General features: G+C 38.0%; 1 protein-coding gene across 2 annotated transcripts in view; it reads left to right on the forward strand.

The window, feature by feature from the left end:
• The window catches only part of PRKACB (protein kinase cAMP-activated catalytic subunit beta), a 73,324-nt gene that overhangs the window by 22,265 nt on the left and 31,544 nt on the right, over positions 1 to 19,515 (forward strand). Inside the window, exon 1 of one of the 2 annotated variants that reach the window (XM_010199383.2) lies at positions 17,448 to 17,649. The exons of the other annotated variant lie outside the window; for it this stretch is intronic. Coding sequence (XP_010197685.1) covers positions 17,463 to 17,649 — 187 coding nt within the window. The 5' untranslated portion in view covers positions 17,448 to 17,462. Of the gene's footprint in view, positions 1 to 17,447; positions 17,650 to 19,515 lie in introns of those variants that run through there. 2 annotated transcript variants of the gene reach the window in all.

Genomic DNA, 19,515 nt, shown 5'->3' on the forward strand with positions numbered 1-19,515 from the left:
ATTTAAATAGCTGAAAAATTAGGGCAGTAAGGAGTTCCAGTTTTTTCTTTTTCATGAACAATGATAGGGAAGACCTCTCTTCATCAAGAAAAACTTTGCCTGCATTCTTGGGGTCTCATTCTTTGTCTGATTTTAATGAGGCCATAGTTGACACCTGACTTTTTTTGGAAAATAATGGTGAAGATGCCTTTTCTTGCTTCATACCTTTCACTCAAAGTCAGGTTTTTCCTCTACTCACAGTAGGCACTTCAGATGCAGAGCACTCAGCCTGTCCTTCCTTGGCTCCTTGTTTCAGTTTTACCTCTGTCCTGTGTCAGCTCCCTAATCCAGTCAGCAGGACTCAATTCCTTGCCTGTCCACCCTTCTTCTGCTTCCGTGCTCCACACCCCGGCCCCTCCTCCCTGCCCCACCCCGAGTTCTGTTGTGAAACTTGTTTTTGATCGAGTGTCAGAGACATTCTGGTGAATTCTAGTGTTGTATGTTCTCCGTTCGTGTAAAAGTTGTTCCTGAACTGGACACTTAATGTCAGATAATAGGAAAATATTTTCATATTAAACTGTGTATTAACAGCTCACTAATTATTTCTAAGCAAAGAGGAATACATAGTTTCCTTTATCTTTTTTATTTGTTTGGTGTATCAGTAGTTAATCTCAAGGTTACCAGTGTAAATGTTACTATAATATCTTCAAAAGATCTATTTCACTCTTTTCAATTAATGTAGTTTCTTGAAAGGAACTGATTTGGGGTTTATATGACCTAGGATGAGAACCAGACTTTATTAAATGTGGCTTTTGTTTCTGTATATTTTTTATTCTTGTGATCTGTAATATGTCAGCTATTTTAAATTGTTTACTGTCAGAAATTTAATAATCAATTTTTTTGGCTGATATAAAACAAAACTTAACAATATTTGAACTTGTGCATGTAAGCTGAAGCATATGAAACACTAAAATGAGTCATTTTAAATTTAAACAGAAAGGTAGATTTTATTTGATTTTTTTCCCATATTTAAACCTTAGTTTGCTATTACATTTCAGGCTATCGATTTTTAGACTATGCTTATAAATGAAGGGTGTGTGGAATGTATGATTAGAAATTTTGGCATATTGAGTAGTCAGGCTGAACTGCAAAATACTTGAATATATAACACGTGGGACAAAATTGTGTCAAAGAGCTATTTGATTGCAAAACTTAAGGGTGCAAAGGGATGCTTTGAAAAGAGGCGGAGAAGATCTGTGCTTGGCCCCACTGTGCTCTGTATGGGATGTGTGTAACCTCCTGTCTTCCCAATGTCTGTGTCCAAGTTGTGTGTCTGTGTACTTGCATCTAAGTAAATTCATGCATTCAAGGGAGTGAAACAATAATTTCAATAAAAACTGACCAAATGAGAGGGAGAGAGAGATTCTGGTTTTCAAAACCACAGTATAAGTATTCATGTAGTGATGCTCATACATGGTGTTCAGAATTAAAATATTTACCAAGAAACATGGGTTTAATTTTTTTTATAGTATTGAGAAGAAGTTGTGTTTGTAGACAGGAGAGGATTTACAGGTTCATGTCGAGTTTATTGTCCTGCAGTTTTCATATTTATTCTAGATGACCACCAGCATTTTATCAGGGTTGTTTGCTATGATTTTGCTTGGAGTTCTTCTTAAGTATGCTTTTCTTATCTATGTTCATCAAATCAGTCACTTTAAGGAGAATGACTTTGTACCCAGGGTATCATCTTTTCTTTATCTTTGCTAAGTATATACATACTCATTTTTTCTTAATTAGAGGAAGAGAAGCTTTGTATTTCAGTATGAATGGTTATGAGGCTGCAAGTTCTACAGCAAAGTATAAAGCTTTGATCTAAACTAAGTTCTTATAATTAAGGAGTAAGAGAAACTGATTTTAGGTTTGATTTATAAATCTTTCTTGTGTAGGTTGACTAGAGCATTAGGAAGGAACTCAATAAGCTACCTGCAAGTGAATGCATGTGAAGCAAGCATAAGAGGAAGTAGAAACTATTTTGCTTGTGGGCAATTTGCCAAGTCCGCTTTGTTAATTCTGTGAAATAACAGACTGATGAACTATACACAATTTTAAATGCAACGGTCTTAGTGAAGAGTGGTGATGAACGTTAATGAGGTACTTTTAATGAAAACCATTCTTAAGTCTGAACCAGTGGTGTAGCTTTTCAATTACAAGAGTTTGCTCTCTGTTCACAGAACTCATGAGTTGGATTATCTTACATGAAGCTAGGAGATAAGATACCTTCAGAGCTTGATGTCCATTTATATTTTTACTGGGCTTGGAATACTGTTCTCCATGTGGGTTGGTGCTGCATATGGACTAGTTCAATTGTTGAGATACCTAACTTTGAGTTACTGAAGCAGTCATCATTAATGGACTATGGACTAAATAGTGTCAAAGTAGTGTTTTATTTCATTGGATATAGTAGAGATTGCATAGACTTAAGGTGAACCCCAAAATGTTATTCAAATACAGATTTCAAACTGAGTAGAACTTATAATCACATTTAATGTGGAGCCCCAAAAGCCATTCGTCTTCAGAACCAGGCCATGTTTGACATCCTGAACGCCCAGCAGACCCTCTGGGAACTATATGGAGTTGCATTAGACAGCACGTTAGTGTTATTCACCTTTCACAACTTGTCAGAAACAATGACTTTGTTGGGCTGATAAACCAGTCAGTGGCTTCTTCTTATGTATCATCTTTACAGAGATGAGAAATACCAAAGCAGAATACCTAACAAAACGTAACCAAGCCTCTTCAGATAAGTATTTGTTTAGGCTTTCACTTCTGTATAATTTAAGTATCAGGTTTTTTTTCCTGTCTCATAAGAAAGGCGAGGAGAGGGCTCAGTAATTCCAATTACTAAGTTCATTATTTTGATATTTTGCTTAAATGGGATGTCATGTGTTTCCTCCCATCCTGCCTCCAAGAGCAGAGGAAGGTGGATGATAGTGGAAATAAGTTTTGAAATTTGCCCAGTGTATTCCAACTGATACCTCATTTTGGCGGTTTGCTTGGTTAGAGTTTAACTTGAGAGGAATTGGAAGAAAACCAGAATCTTCCCACATGCCATGTGACTCCCAGAAATAAGAACTCTGTATTGAGGTTGTTAGGAAAAGTTACGAGTGTCTGAGCAACTCTAAGTAAAACATGTTTGTTCTTCCAGGAGGAAGAAAAGAAACCTCTGGCTAGTTAAAAAGCTTTAGGCATTTTTCTCAAAGGAGTTCAAGTAAATTAAAGATAATAAATTCAAGAGATAACATGTCTTCTAGTTATGCCAAATTAGAGGGATTTTTGCTTCACATAAATTATAAGAGCCTGCACAATGCTAACAAAAAATAAACTTTACCTGTTCAAAATGAGAATGTTCAGAACTTTTTTTTTAGTAGCAGTAATCTTGAATAGGTTGCCTGTGTCACTGATAGAAGGACAACATTGCTAGTTATTGGTGGAAATCTCCCTAAAAGGTAAGGGTCTGTATAGGTGTAGTCTCTGTTTTCCCTGTGTGCAATCTACAGTGGAGCTGTGTGGTGAAGCTGTTAGTTATTTCAGATGTGCACATTTCTGCACCTTGAGACATTTTATCAGAGATTTCTCATTTAAGAATGAAAATAATTTGGACATTTGTCAAAATACTCCAATTCTGACCTGTGTGGATTTCCTGTGTGTGATTTGGGATGGGTTTTCTTTGGAAGAGCTCTGCTGATGAGGACGAGTGAAAAAAAAAAAAATACCAGTTGCATCTCTCAAAAACCTGTCTTTTAGCAGTTATTTGGTTTTTATACATACAGTCATCAGGTAATAAGCCTAAGCAATTTATATTTAATCTGTGGAAAGTGAGAGCAAGATTCTGAAAGCTCTTAGGATGGGAAACATTACCTCTTGAGTTTTTTGTGACAGTTATTTCTTCTTGGGTAGTTTTCTTAGCTTCTGAGACCAATGAGAGTGGAGTTAAAGGTGTGTATATCTTGAGGTGATTTACATTGTCATAAACATTTAAATTCTGTAAATATCAGAAATAGAAACCAATGGAAAGAATACTGGAGAGTGAAGGTTGATAGTTAATGTTGTTCAGAAACAAGTGCATTGGATCTAAGTTGCGGAAATTTCTTTAGCTGTTAAGACTGTTCGTTAGCTCAGTAGGCAAAGGGAAGGATAACTGCATGGTCAAATATTGCTTGAATATGAGTGAGGAATCCTTGGCTAACACTGATGTAGAAGAGTCATGCAGTATTGCTGTTGAGATCATGGGGCTGACTGTCAGTGCTTTGAGGTGATGTACTGTGAGAAGCTGCTTTTAGTGGCATTTCACAGCATGAAAGAACAGTGGGGTTTTTTTAATGCATTTTTAATTATTGTTTGTACTAATTTCTCTTTAAAGCAAATGAAATGCAAATGCAATTACAACTAATGGATGTTCTTTTATGTAATTAAAAAATGACTTCAAGAATATTTGCTGTTGGTTTACCTGTCATTTGAAAGTTTGTTACATTTAAGAAAATTACATTTTAAAATCAATTTAAATGTTGTTGAACTGTGAAAAAGTTTACTTGTGCAGTGTAACAGTGAGCTATAATGGAGTTCTTCAGCAAGAAAGAAAATTACTAGGAAGAAGATCTTTGATTTTTATACAAAATGCAGGATTGTCAAACTTCTTGGAATAAGGATGTTATGTATTATCAAGCTTGATTTTGCACTAAAAATAAGCAAAATGTGTATGTTCAGCACATATTGTAACTTATTCTCTGTAAGCTGGTAAAGGATATCACTAGTTTTCTTTTGATTTCATTAAAAAACAAAAATCTTTGATCATTTTGCTTTGAGAGTAAAAATGCAACTTGCAAGGTTCTGACTGCTTGAGAATACAGTATTAAGGAATCATGTCTTTTCTGTGCTATCAATGCACAGAATGACAATTCCTACTGCATGCTGAGCTGACATGCCATGCAAGTTGTTTGATCTTTGTTCAGAGAATTACAACTAAGGGTATATTTTATCCACACTTGCTTCTGAAGATTTTTCTCAGAGTTCTGTGTTGTGAGAAAAGACACATATATAGCAACTTTTAGAATTTTGTTTTACAAATTCTTACTTATTAGTCTTTAAATTGTCAATAGTTGTGTTAATAAATGCCACAATGCTGTTACACATGGTAAGTTTACATTAAGAAAAAGGAAAAAAATAAACATGCATTTAGTCTTGCAATGTTTCTATTCTGGAAAGTGCTTTCTGATTTCCTGTGCTTTAAACAAATATCTGAATAAATTAAATGTATTTGCGGTGACATATTTCTCTCATGCTTAATAAAGCATAAGGATATCGTGGACTGGGAGGTAAAGTACCTGTTGGCTTACCAGTAGCTGGAAAGCATATTTCATAAATAGCAAAAGGGAAGACTTAAGGGAGACTCAAGGCATTGGGACACGTGGTTAAGGCACACAGGAACACAAGTAGTCTTCTCCTCTATCCCTTTGGTTATGGGCAGGGATAAGGAAAGCTTACCGAAGGTGAAACAGAGGACAAGGGGTAATGGGATTAAGCTGGAATGTAAAAAGTTCCACTTAAATATAAGAAAAAACTATTTTACTGTGAGAGTGATGGAGCAGTGGAACAGGCTGCCCAGAGGGGTTGTGGAGTCTCCTTCCTTGGAGGTCTTCAAGACCCACCTGGATATGTGACCTGATCTAGGTGAACCTGCTTCTGCAGGGGGGTTGGACTAGATGATCTCTGAAGGTCCCTTCCAACCCCTATCATTCTATGATTCTGTGATACCTGACTCCAACCCTGATGTCACTGACTATTCTGGATTTTTTGAGCACCAGGCACTTCACAGGGCGCTGGGGATAATTCAAAGGGATGGGATATATCTGTCACAGAGGGAAAAATGAACAGGGACAAGAGTTGGCTCATTGTGAGAGCTCGTTGGGAGGGCTTTAAACCAGATTTGAAGGGGGAAAGGGTAATACCAGGCTTGAAGGAGGTAAGCCTGGGGGAAGCATGCAAGATTCTGAGGGATGGTCTGTTCCCGACATCCTTGGGTGTGTCACATCAGTAGAGGCTGGAGTTGGAGTTATTATGCTAGAGGACATAGATGCATCTGAAGGTCATGAGGAAGTTAGGATTTCTGCTCCCTGAAAGGTAGCTGGATCGATAACGCACCTGAAGTGCATCTGCACTAATGCACACAGCATATGAGCAACAAACAGACCAAAGAGGTGGAAGCCATTGTGCACCAAGGGAGGTTTGACATTGTCACTATTACAGAAACATGGTGGGATGAGCCACATGACTGGAGTGCTGAACTGGATGGCTGCAGACTCTTCAGAAGCAATAGACAGGGCAAGAGAGGCGGAGGGGTAGCCCTCTATGTTAGAGAGTACCTTGACTGTTTTGAGGTCAGTGATGGTGAGGATAGGATCAAATGTTTATGAGTAAGAATCAGGGGCAAGGACAACAAGGGGGATGTCATGGTAGGAGTCTGTTAAAGGCTGCCCAACCAGGATGAGGAGGTAGTTGAGATGTTCTTTAGGCAGCTGGGAAAACTTTTGGGATCGCTGGCCATCACTCTCATGGAGGACTTCAGCCTACCCGTTGTCTGCTGGGAATACAACACAACAGAGAGGAGACAGTCCAGGAGGTTTCTGGAGTATGTGGAGGATAACTTCCTCACGCAGCTGGCAAGAGAGCCAATGAGGAAAGGCTCCTTGCTGGACCTGGTGTTTGCAAAGAAGGTATAGTGGGGGATATGGTGGTTTGAGGTCACCTAGGGCATAATGATTATGAAATAATAAAGTTCGCAATCCTCAGAGGAGCAAGGAGGGGAATCAGCAGAGCTTCCACCTGAGATTTTCTTTAGGAAGTCGGTAGCCAGTGTCCCTTGGGAGGCAGTCCTTAAGGGCAAAGGAGTCCAGGAAGGCTGGACATTCTTCAAGAAGGAAGTCTTAAAGGTGCTGGATCAATCTGCCTTCATATGCAAGAAGGTGAGCTGACAGGGCAGAAGGCTGTTCTGTCTGTAGAGGGAGCTCAGGAGGAAAAAGAGAATCTGTGATCTCTGGAAAAGGTCAGGCAACCCAGGAGAACTAGAAGGCTGTGGTGAGGTCATGTAGGGAGAAAATTAGAAGGGTCAAGGCTCAATTAGACATTAAGCTGGCCACAACTGTAAAAGACAGTAAGAAAACTTTCTGCAGGTATATCAGAAATAAAAGGAGGGCTAAAGGGAATCTTCACCCTTTAATGGATGAAGAGTGAAACTTACTGAACAAGGATGAGGAAAAGGTTGAGGTACTTAATGCTTTCTTTGCTTCAGTCTTCAATAGTAAAACCATTTATTCTCTGGGCACTCTTCCACCAGAGCTGGAAGACAGGGATGGGGGACAGACTGAAGCCACCTTAGTGGAAGGGGAAATAGTGTGCAACCTGCTGCTCCACCTTGACACACACAAGTCGATGAGGCCGGATGGGATCCACCCAAGGGTGCTGAGGAAGCTGGGAGAAGTGCTTGCCAAGCCACTGCCCCTCATCTACCAGCAGTCCCGGCTCACCCGGGAGGTCCCTAAGGACTGGAGGATGGCAAATGTGATGCCCATCTACAAGATGGGCTGGAAGGAGAATTCTGGGAACTACAAGCCTGTCAGCCTGACCTTGGTGCTGAGGAGGGTTATGGAACAGGTTATCCTGAGCACCATCCTGAGGCACATACAGGATAACTAAGGATTCAGGCTCAGTCAGCATGGCTTCATAAAAGGCAGGTCCTGTTTGACCAATCTGATCTCCTATGACAAGATGACTCACTTATTGGATGAGAGTAAGGCTGTGGATGTGATCTTCCTGAACTTTAGTAAGGTCTTTGACACAATCTCTCACAGCATCCTTCTGGAGAAACTGTCTGCCCATGGCTTGGATGGACCTACTCTGAGATGGGTGGAAAACTGGCTGGGTGATCGAGCCCAGGGAGGGGCAGCAAATGGCCTGTTTTGTTTAACATCTTTTATCAGTGATCTGGATGAGGGGGTTGAGTGCACCCTCAGTAAATTTGCTGATGACACCAAGCTGGGTGGGTGCATAGACCTGCTTGAGGGCAGGAAGACTCTTCAAAGGGACCTGAACAGGCTGGATCGATGGGCTGAGGCTGAGGTTCAGGAAGGCTAAGTGGTGGGTCCTGCACTTGCGCCACAACAACTCCAGGCAGTGCTACAGACTTGGGACAGAGTGGCTTGAGAGCTGTCTTGCAGAAAAGGATCTGGGGTTGACAGCCAGCTGAACATGAGCCAGCAGTGTGGCCAGGTGGCCAAGAAGGTCAATGGTATCCTGACCTGTATCAAAAATAGTGTGATGAATGAAGTGATTGTCCCCTTGTACTTGGCACTGGTGAGGCTGCACCTCAAATATTATGTCTAGTTCTGGACCTTTCACTGCAAGGAGGATAGGAAGGTGCTGGAGCTTGTCCAAAGATAGGCAATGAAGCTGGTAAAGGGTCTGGAGAACAAGTGTTACGAGGAGTGACTGAGGGACTTGGGGATGTTTAGCCTAGAGGAGGCTGAGAGGAAGTATGATCACTCTCTACAACTATGTGAAGGTTGTGAGGTGGGGGTAGATCTCTTCTGTCCAGTAAAGAATGATAAGACATGAGGAAACTGCCTCAGATTGTGGCAGGGGAGGTTTAAATTGGACATTAGGAAGAATTTTTTCACCAAAAGGGTTATTAAACATTGGAATGGGCTGCCCCGACAGGTGGTGTAGTCAGCATCCCTGGAGGTATTTAAAAGATGCAGAGATGAACTGCTGAGGGACACAGTTTAGTTTAGTTTAGTTATGAACTTGGTAGTGTGAGGTTAGTGTTTAGACTTGATGATATTAAAGATCTTTTCCAACCATAATGATTCTATGAAATGTTTCTTTTTAAGTATTTGTCTTTTAAACTTGGTAGATTATTCAAATGCAAATACTGTTTAAAAATATACCTACCTAGACTGCTAATAAATAAATTCACCAGACATGAAACAAACTGGATATAATTGATAAATTTGTAAATAAAAACTCATATGGGGGGGCAGGGAGAGAAATTTATGCCCTTTGCTGCTACTTCACTAAGAAAAATAGCTTGTGATTAGAAAGTTGGAAATTATTTCTCACTAAAAAAGTCTGATATTAGTGGGACTTACAACACATAACATGATTGATTGGGTACTTTTAAAGCTTACTGTTCAGTACCTCATACTTTGGTCTTACACCAGCAGATGGCATTTCTTACCATGTTTAAGTGCAGACTAACATTTTGTAGCCCAATGTAATTAACTTTAGTACACAGAGAAATCCTGCTGTTTGAACTATACTTCTGATGCCTTTTATTAATGCAAGTTCATGTAGCTGGGATGCTGCTTACATTCACATAATGTGTGTTAGGAGCATTTAAACTTTGAAATACCCTCGTACATATTCTACAACCTCTTGTCTTGGGGCCAACAGCATCCCCTCTGCTTTTCAGGGATTTAATGCCAATTTTCCACTTTAGCTGCTATGGAGGATAGTGCTAGATCTATATTAATTCAATTTTTCCCATGTTTTGTAGAAGCTGGCCAGGTAGGAGTGGAAAGACTAAGACACTCCAGGGCAGTCTGTAGTCTAGTGGTAAGGCACAGGAATACAGGATCTGTTTCTAATACAACTAGAGGAGCATACATCTCCACATCATTTGACTGAATGTTTTGTACTTATGCTTCATTAAAGCCACTGCCGTATTCTGGTTTGCTCTCTGTACACTTCCTTTCTATGAAGAAGCACTATCTCTTCTGATAAAGAAACATTGGTTTTGCTTTCTGTCTTATTTGGATATTTTCCTAATTAAACTTAAATGCCATATGATTAGGGAACACTTCAGTTTTGAAGAAGCACAAAAATATTAATTTCAAATATTTAGCTCAAAGTGGAGCCAGTTGTTGCTTTGGGGTTTTTTTCTCCTGAGAAATGTGATGGTGATTTAAAGTGCAGATAGGCTTCCTGAAAGAGGTACTAATTCTAGTTACTCTAGTATTTATCATTCTGGGCTCTTTACTTTACAATACAGAATCTGATAGTAGAGTGTAGCTACTACTATAATAAAGAATTTTTATCTGCAAGACTTTAGTTTTGGTGAGCATTTTACTACTGTCTCTTCTATCACTTCCTGCTGTTATCCCATGTGAAGAAGGAGCTTTAAGCATAACCTCAGACCCTGCAGGTTTAATAATCAGGAGTTACATGAGGCACTCTTGACTCAGGACGCATAATGCTTAATTTGTCTTGAGCTTTGGTTTTCAAACATAAATATGGCTCTTAGGGAGCAGTTCCTTAATACAACTAAGTGGCTAAATTGAGGAAGCATCGGCCTAAACCTGCAGATTCTAGGAAAAGGAGAGCTTATGAGCCTGATGCTTTCTGTAGCCTAGATCACCTACACAGCAACTGCTTACCTGCAGGAGCCTTTACTGTTTCCGTGAGAGGCAGATCTTCAGTATTGTTGTTCTGATGGGAGGTCGGCCAGAATTAAAGCAGATAGCTTCTCCTTCAACTCAGTCAGATATTTAGAAAGATTTCTGAATTCTTGATGTGTTTCTTTTACATCAGGAACTTAATCTTATTGATTTTGATGGATAACTCATTAATGCTCATGATGAATTCAACAGTGTAGTTTGTTGTAGATTAGCTGGAACAAAACCTTTATCTGCTGTTGAGTTTTTCACAGAGAAAGTTACTGAGGTCACGTGCTAAATTTAAGCAAAATTTATCCTTGGATTTTAATTTAAATAAGTCTACACACTTCCTTGGTTTTTTCTAGACCTCATTTGTCCAAAAGCAAGAACATCTTACTTGATCTTGGCAGACAACTATTTGACACAAACAGAACAAAAACTGCTTAAACAGGTCTCAGGGCCATTTCTCTTCAGATGAAAAGTAACAGGTTTGAACTAAACTTAAGATTGTATGTCAAACTGTCTTAAATAGTGCTATGAAATAATTGTGGAGGGCTATTTGTGTAGCTGATGATCTGGAAAGGCACAAACCGACTAGATCTCTTCAAATAGTTTCAGAAGATTTCTTGCAGGTATGAGAAAGCAGATACTTGAAAGACAGATCTTTGCTAAACTTTATTACAGAGCTATTGCATAATCTTTATTCACATTCTGAAAACTTCTGTCTTACAACGTGACAGTCAGGCCAGGCTGTAAGCACCAGTGAGCACATCATCTTGAAGGAAGCTGTAAGAAAAGCAAAGAGGAGGGAGCTGTGTCAGAAGAAGAATCCAGTTCTCTTTGGCAACTTGGACAGTTTTATGGAAGATTTGTCATGTAATGAAAGAATTATCTGTCCCTTTCTTCTCCACACTAGATTTGGGACTATGACTACAAGCTATTTGACTTCAAAATAACCAGACACGTGTTGATAGAAATGAGGAAACTTGATGTGCTGCCATGGTATATGTATGTAGAAAATCACATCGTCTTTGACGATGAATTTGTCAAATTTTGACAAGAAAACTGGTGGGAAATGTGAGAGCTTTTAGTTTGCATATGAAAAATCAAATGCTGAGTATGAGGAGGGTTTGACTTTTTTCCCCCATTTTTTTTTTTTCAGTCTATGTTCTTAGGGGTTTTATTCCTTTCATATCATCAAAGATAAGGAATGAATGATGCTGTTGGACCTTGTAGGCCTTAATTTATGCTTCCTCGTGAGAGATGTGGGTATTAGATGTCTGCTGCAATTAAGTTTGTGTACAGTAGATGCCAGTAGAGGTTTATTGAGTCAAAATAGAAATATGACCAGCATTTCCATAGCAACAACTTCCTCTTGGCAGTCCTATTTATAGAAGTGCTGCAGTCCCAGCCTTAGTACTGCTTTCAGAGGGGCTCTCTGTTAAGGGTTAACCTTTTTAGAAAAAAACATAAACTTAAAGGTACACTAAGACGGAATGGGTTTGCTTTTGTATGTTTTATTAAACGGTGAAATAATTGATTGTGTTTGTTTTGTTTACATACATTTGAAAAATCTTTGTTTCAAAATGGAAAGCCATTAAATGTGTAAGGTACTTGCAAATACTGCTCTTCCTTCCCAGTGTTTAAAAAAAAATGCAAGCCAGTGGCATAGTGCCAGATGTACAGTCAAAATCAAAATACAATAGAATTTTAAAGGAGCCTTCTTCTGCTTCTATTTATACCCATAATTCTTTCCGAACTGTTCATGCCTAGCAAAACTCGAGTGGATTGTGTTTAATTACATAATTTCTGATGAAAATGTTCTTTTAGTTATGAAATGGCTCTCTATATACTTCATTTTACGTCCTTTTCTCTCAAGCTTTATATAACTAGAAGATCGGATATATGTCTTCAGGCTTATAGCACAGAAAATTTCAGGTTCTTTAGTATATAAATTGTTATAAACTTTTGAATTTCTAATTCAAAATTAGATTTTTTCCTTAAGTATGTTTGCTGTATCTTTCAACTTAAATATTTTATTGGTCAATATGAGACATTAAATTCAGAAGAGCTTCAAGCTGTTAAAAATGGAGGAGCCCTCGCTAACAGTTCGTATCAAATAATTGCTCACTCCTTCAGTAATAAATAATAAATACCGAAGTTGGACTTACATTGTTGAAATAAGTGATGCATAAAGGAAAAGATATGCTTTATCAAGCCATCAATTTTTAAAGCCAATAAAAAACTCTGTCTTTAATCTCTAGGAAAAAAATCTTTATTGTTCATTTATAAGGTTTCTTTAAATTATTTCTCCATATTTTGCAAACAAAGTAAACATGCAGAATATGTTACAGTATGTCTCTTTTACTTGTGGATGAAGGCCAGTGTTGAAAAGGAGAAATACTAATTAGATATAATTAAAATAAGAAGATAAAAAATAGTATTTTTATTTAGCCTTGAGAAGAACTAGAACATATATAAACAGGCAGATTGAGACTGACCTTCGTAGGTAACCAGGAGAATATTAGGCTTCAAGATTTGTAATTAAGACCTAAATTTTCATTAACTGTAGCTGATTTGAAATTTATTTTTCATCATGGATGCATTTTTTCAAGGTCTCGTCAAGGAATACAGGTAACTGTCTTTACAACTGCTGTATGTTTTAAATTGAAAGATATTAACAGTTAACCTTCATTAAACACACAAACATGTAAAGATTTCTAGTTGTGCTGTAGTTTTTCATGGTTTTGGGTTTGGTTTTTTTTTCTATTTTGTGCTGCTTTAAAATTCAAGAATTTAACATTAAGCTTAGTTGGGAAACATTTTAAATATTTTACAATTCCAGTGTGTATACTTTATTCAATTACAACAAGACTGTACAAATGATGCAACCATCTCAGGTCTTCAAGGAATGGAGAGTGCTTGCTCTTAATTGTTTGTTTTTAAGGCTTGGCTTGATAGGGCGGGATTGCTTCTTAGAAACTGATGAATGATGTTTTAGTAGAGATCCTTAAAAAACTGGCCACATAGCTACATATTCCTGATTCTTTTTCAGCAAGAAGCTGAGACTGTGTTACAGGGCTTTATGGTATTATCTATGACTGGGAGAGATACACTGGGCATTTGCCAATGGGAAATTCATACAAGGTTATAGGTTGGCTGTCAGGAAAAGTACGTATTATTTTGTTGCCTCTATTGGATTACAGGACCACAATGTTAGCGCTTCTCTGTGGCTGTCATCATTAAGTTATATTTTATAAATTTGTGGGAGAGTAACTTAGACAGCATTTGTGAAAAAAATTCTTATCAAAATGCTTTAACTTACACACGTAATGTTCACTTTCAAGGCTGAATCTTTTACCCACCTCTCTAGGGTTTTTGATGCTTAGATTTAATGGCTAGAATTTAGTGAAAATGAAATTTCTGCCTAAAGGAAATTCGTAACATTTCAGTGTTGACTTTGGCTGCCAGGAGAAGCTGTAGGTTCGCTATCTCTTTTGGAACAGAAATTTTAGAAACATCAAAGTAACACTCTTTTACACTTTTCTCTGTAACTAACACTTCCCTTACATTGCATGCATGGCTGGTTTGAACTGTGTGTGTTTGGGAGTGCTTTGAAAGAGATGGAGCTCTGCAGGCCACAGGAAATGCTACTCTGGCACTGAACCCCTATGCCGATGTTGCTGTCAGGCACTGGGATTGGCAGCTCCCTGGCATACACCCAGTAGCACATACACTGTGCAGTGTGGGCACCTTGGATTTACAGCAGATATGAACAAAGAGGGTGTTTTCAACTCTGCCCAGATGAAGAAACTAATAGAGACCTGGATGGCAACTGACTAGACTTAATGTTTTCAAACACTTAATTGTTATTTAAAAAGTTACCTATAGTGGGCTATTTTTTTCTGTAGCAGAAAAACCACAGAGACTGAAGAGTAGAAGTTATTCAGTGGAAATTAAATGAAATTTAATCAGGCCTGGTATTAGATGGGTCATAACTCTGCACAGAGCCTGACACACCTGATCCGACTTTTGAAGCATTCAGTGGGTAGAACATCTGGATGTTCAGAGTCTGTCTGGAGCACAGCCAGCTTTTACTGTCTAGGGAGGATGTATAAGCTGAACCGTAAGCACTGCACAACTTCAGATCAAAGGTGTCTCAGGTTGTTCTTCCAGCTCAGAGCATAAGTAAGATGACCTCAAGTCTGTTAGCTTGAGATTTGCAAATTGTTCTAAGGAAAAACAGTACTGGCTAGCAAGTGGAAATCCTAAGACTAGCAGAGCGACAGAATTTTGCCTTTGACAATGTACCATCTGTTGCTGACAAATGAGTAAAATAAATACTCATTGTGGATAAATTACTGTTGTATCAATTTGGAAGATTAGTATGTCGGTAAGATGAAAAATAGTGACATAATTTGAAAATGTTGAACTCCACATGGGATGGAGGCTTCACAGAAAGTCAGTCAGTAGTATATTCTGCATTATCATTGGGTAGTACCAATCAATGCCAAAGCAATGCCAAAAGTTTCCTAGATTAGGGAAGTATATAATTGTCCATGTGCAAATACCACCAGTGGTTTTTTTTCATATTTTGCATGTGGAGAACTCCTGTAACAGTGTTCACTGGCAGTAGTTTATAGAATCCTGTAAAATCCAGGTTTCCTCTTAGGATATCTTGTCACAGTCCCTTTTTGATAACTTGTTTTTATTTTAACCAGTTCTCTTCTGTGATCTCAGAGGAGGGATATTTTTGTTTCCTATTTTTGTCATCTAATTCAAGTGTTCATGTTAGTCACTTGAGTCCATTTGGAGCTCTAAATTTTGGTGGGCAGAGTTGCTCTCTGACAGTTTCCACACCTGTCCACTGACTCTAAAAGGCTGGCAGACTCTTAAGTTGTGTCATGTGAAGCAATATTAATTTTGTAAATTAACCTCTTTCAGATCAGGGAAATGAAATAGTTTGAAGGCTTGTGTGAAAGGTAGAGACAACATGGTGTAATGGCACAGAGCTATGGGAGGAGAGACAAGTTGAATACACCATCACACCCGGTGGCGTTGTTTACTAGAGAGAACAACCAAGGTTAAAGAAAATAATAGTCTCTTGAAAGGATCCTCTGGTCATCCACAGACTTGTGATGGGCTACAGGGGAGCACAGCCGTACAATTCCAGAGGGGCTCTTACAGCCTTGGAAAGTTCACCAGAAAGGGAAATAAGCATCTTGTTATTGCCTAAGGATTCCTTATGCTGCTGAATGGAAAGTGACATAGCATTACTTTATCTAAAGTGTTTGGTTATACCTAACACATAACATATTCCCTCTGCCTCTTTCTCTTTGTGACTCCTGATAAGGCAAGTGGATCCCTATGGTCTTGTTTCAGTAGGAAGGCCTTGAACTGATGGCACATCATGGAAGTCAGCATCGATCTTGCAATAAAGCAGGTGAAAGGCTGGAAGGTAGAAAAGGACATGTAATGGGCTGGCATCCAGAGAAGGTTGCATCACCTGGCCCTGACTGGGGAGAGCAACCTGATCACCAGCAAGATAGCAGGTGCTCAGCCAGATTTGCAAGCTGGTGTGTAAAATGTAAGCATTTAGGCAGTTGTTTCCAAATTTTGAACAGGTGCTGGAGAAAGAAATTATGTTTCCATTATGTATTTCTAGAGCTCAAAAGCAAGGAGCTTATCTGTGCTTTGTCTTTGGTATTGACTGAGACTAATTACAAGAAGCGTAAAAGTTCCTTTTGGGAGGAATGTAGCCAAATCTGTAAAGTCTATTCTTCAGCATTTTTATTGTTTTATCATTATCATAAGTGGTTTGTCATCATAGGGTTGGGTTTTTTTCCGAAGCAGGGAGCTGTTATGAAATTGTTATGTAATATGCAAGGATGGATATCTGGTGACATTTGAAAACTATTCAGTGAGAAGTATGGTGGCGAAAAATGAGAGGTATGTCTTTAACACGTGCTGACTGTAAGACAGGAGACAGATTGTGGAAAAGTTATTTCAATCTTTCTTAAGAATAGCATAAATTTTGAAGAAGCTGTATCTTATATGTGCAGAGGATATATTGGTAAACCTGCCTAATATATATGTTTCCATTTGTACAAGAACTAGTATTTCGTATTACCTACTGTATGCATGAAAAATTATGCATGCAAAGCTTTTACATAAGCAATGTCCAAAGCTGATGACCATGACTTTGTGACTCTCCTTTCAGTTGTCTTGGGGCTGGGACAGTGAGCATGCTGCTAGATAAGGATCTGCCAGCACTGGTTGTTCTGGTCTTTTTTTTCCTGGAAAAGTTAAATGCAATTGGTTAATTTTTGGAGTTCAGATAAGGATAATGTTGATAGGTTACTTAGAATTTAACTTCTTCAAGTCTATTTTTCCTCAAAGGAGGAAAACAATACTTCCCCTTGACCAGTAATAAACCAAAATTTATTCAATAGTTTTTTGTAAATCATCTCCTTGCTTAGGAAGTTTAGTTGAAAACATGAGGTTGCTAATGATCTAATGATTAGATGACAGCTGGTTATGTTTGCTATGATGATGGTTGTACTCCATTTCTGTAACAGGGCAAGAACTGCAGAATAGTCACTTTTCTTTTTTCATGCTTGGTTGTGGTAAATTTAAAAAAAAAACACCACCACTGCCTTCTTATCTTTAATTCTGAACAAATTGTTTATAGCCTCTTAACATAAAATGTAGATTTAAATATAAAATGTGATGCAGTAAAAAGCTGTGACAACACATGCTAGAACAATTACTGCTTTTTAAAAAAAAATCACAACACTTTTAACACAAAAGGAGACTTTTAGCAGTACAAACTAGTACATTATAGAGCTTTTCTTAACAGGAAGTAGAAGAGAGCAGTGGTTAACAAACGCTGCATACAGGAAGTTTGACACATGCATAGCTCTTGGTGGCTCTGGGTTGTCTAGCTCCCTTGAGATATTTTCTCTTTTACTTTTGTAAAGTCACCAGTGTGTATAGATGGCAACTCAGAAGGAGGTACCTTATAACCAGTGCACAGGGACAGCCTCAGCACTGCAGAGACTGGAAGGTTTTGCTAATCGCCTTTTCCATAGGCATTCAAAGAGTGGTGCGCATGAACAGAGAGTGGCTCCGGAAAATGAGAGCCAGCATTGCTCTGAGCTTGTTGTCCTATGGGACAAATCAAGTAAGTAGAGGGGTTTTGTTTATTTTTATATTTCAATTTGCCTAGTAAGTGAAGGAATTGCGTCTTTGCCATCAAATGAACGCTGCTCTGTGGTATATTCTGGGGTCAATTTTCCTATCCATTAGCTAAAGGTATTAATTCAAAGAATAGCATATTGCATCAGGAAAGGGGAAGAGGGGAGCTGGTTGAAGGACTGGTGGCTGGCAGGAGAATTTATCCCACCTATCTTCTCTTAAAGCACGGTTGACTTGTTTTGACAAGCCCTCACTCCAACTTTTACTTAGAAACTACTTCCTTTATTTTCAAATGGAGTAGTCTAGTTCAGCAGAAATAGAAAACTCATCACAGATTTTAGTGTTTAAACTCAGTAATAGGCAAACATTGCTGCATAGATTGAACTTACAAATATAGGGCTTTTTATCATTCATCATTTTCTTTTAATGAATGTATACATCACAACACCCTATACAGTAGTAAGCAATATAAAATTGTGTTTAGATTTAATTGTTATATATTAATTTAGTGTGGGAATTCTAATATCATTAGCTTTAATTTCTTAATCAGTGAACAGTTTACTGCATTATTTGGATGGATTAAAACTTTTAATGGTTGCCTGTTGGGTAATCAAGAGAGATTTCAAAAAATATCACTATCATTAAGTACATCGACAGTTGATTTTCTTTCTCTTTTTTCTTTTAAAGTCATGTGTTATTTTGTGGAACAATTATTGTCTGTTTGGTTTAATACTCAAAATGTAATAGTATGGTAATTGATGATAATTTTGTTCCAGATTTCAGATTCATTGATGGATTTGAGATAGCACAATTATTTCAGTTGAAAATAGTCCTTGTTGGAAATGTGTAGCATCACAGCATTATCATGAAGAAAATTGGTATTTAGGCATCTCTCTGCTTGCAATTTAAAATATCATATGAGTAGGGAGCGAATCTGTTCTCAGAGCATAATCAGTAAACATGGAAACAAAAAGGTGTTAATGCATTGACCTAAAATAGATTAAATCTAGGTCTCCCAAATGATATGGGAAAGGATCAACTAGTTCTATTGGGAAGATAAATGATGAAAGTGCATAAATTCTGAGCTTCCACTTCTCTAAAATATATTCAGCTTGATAAAAATAGACACATACTTGGGTTGATGTAGAAGCTCTTTTTTATATAAATAGCTGTTTGAAAAAATAACACTGAATCATTTTTGTTTATATAACATGAAGAAACAAAAAGGTATCGACCTACTGACACTTACAAATTGTGACCTGTTTGTGTGCAAGTCGCTACTATTTTTTTCCCCCCCTCTATTTAAGGCAAGCTTCCTTGTATGACATGCTTGATCAGGAAGTGGACTGTCATGTCTCTTGATGATAAACATGGTGAAAATGGCTGTTCCGCAAGTGCTATTTTAAGTCATAATTAAGGACAGTGGTTGCATGCAATTTTTCTGAGCTGGTGACTGAATGGTGGTTGATTATGTATCTTTGGTTTCAGGGTGAAATTCTCAATCTTTATCCTAAACCTTTATTCCCAATTTGTAGATTATATTTTAAAAATAATAAATAAAATTACTATAAGTGCACATTTCAAGATTCTCATTTCACTGCAACTGTAGCTGAAGGAGTGATAAAGAATATAAGGAGTACAGTGGAAGGGGTATTTCTGTCTGCTACTGACTCCTAATTATATCTTCACAAAAAATATCATCTGTAAAAATTATTTGTGAAAAAATGAAAAAGCAGCAGTCTGGGAGGATTTGTTTCTTTTTTACCTGAGAGTTCAATGTCATACAGTTGCATAGGGCCACTGAATCCAGGTTGTAGATTAATTTCACTAAAAGTTTAATGAATAAACAGTG

Source organism: Colius striatus, chromosome 10 (assembly GCF_028858725.1).
Source record: "Colius striatus isolate bColStr4 chromosome 10, bColStr4.1.hap1, whole genome shotgun sequence".
NCBI classification, from domain to species: Eukaryota; Metazoa; Chordata; class Aves; order Coliiformes; family Coliidae; genus Colius; species Colius striatus.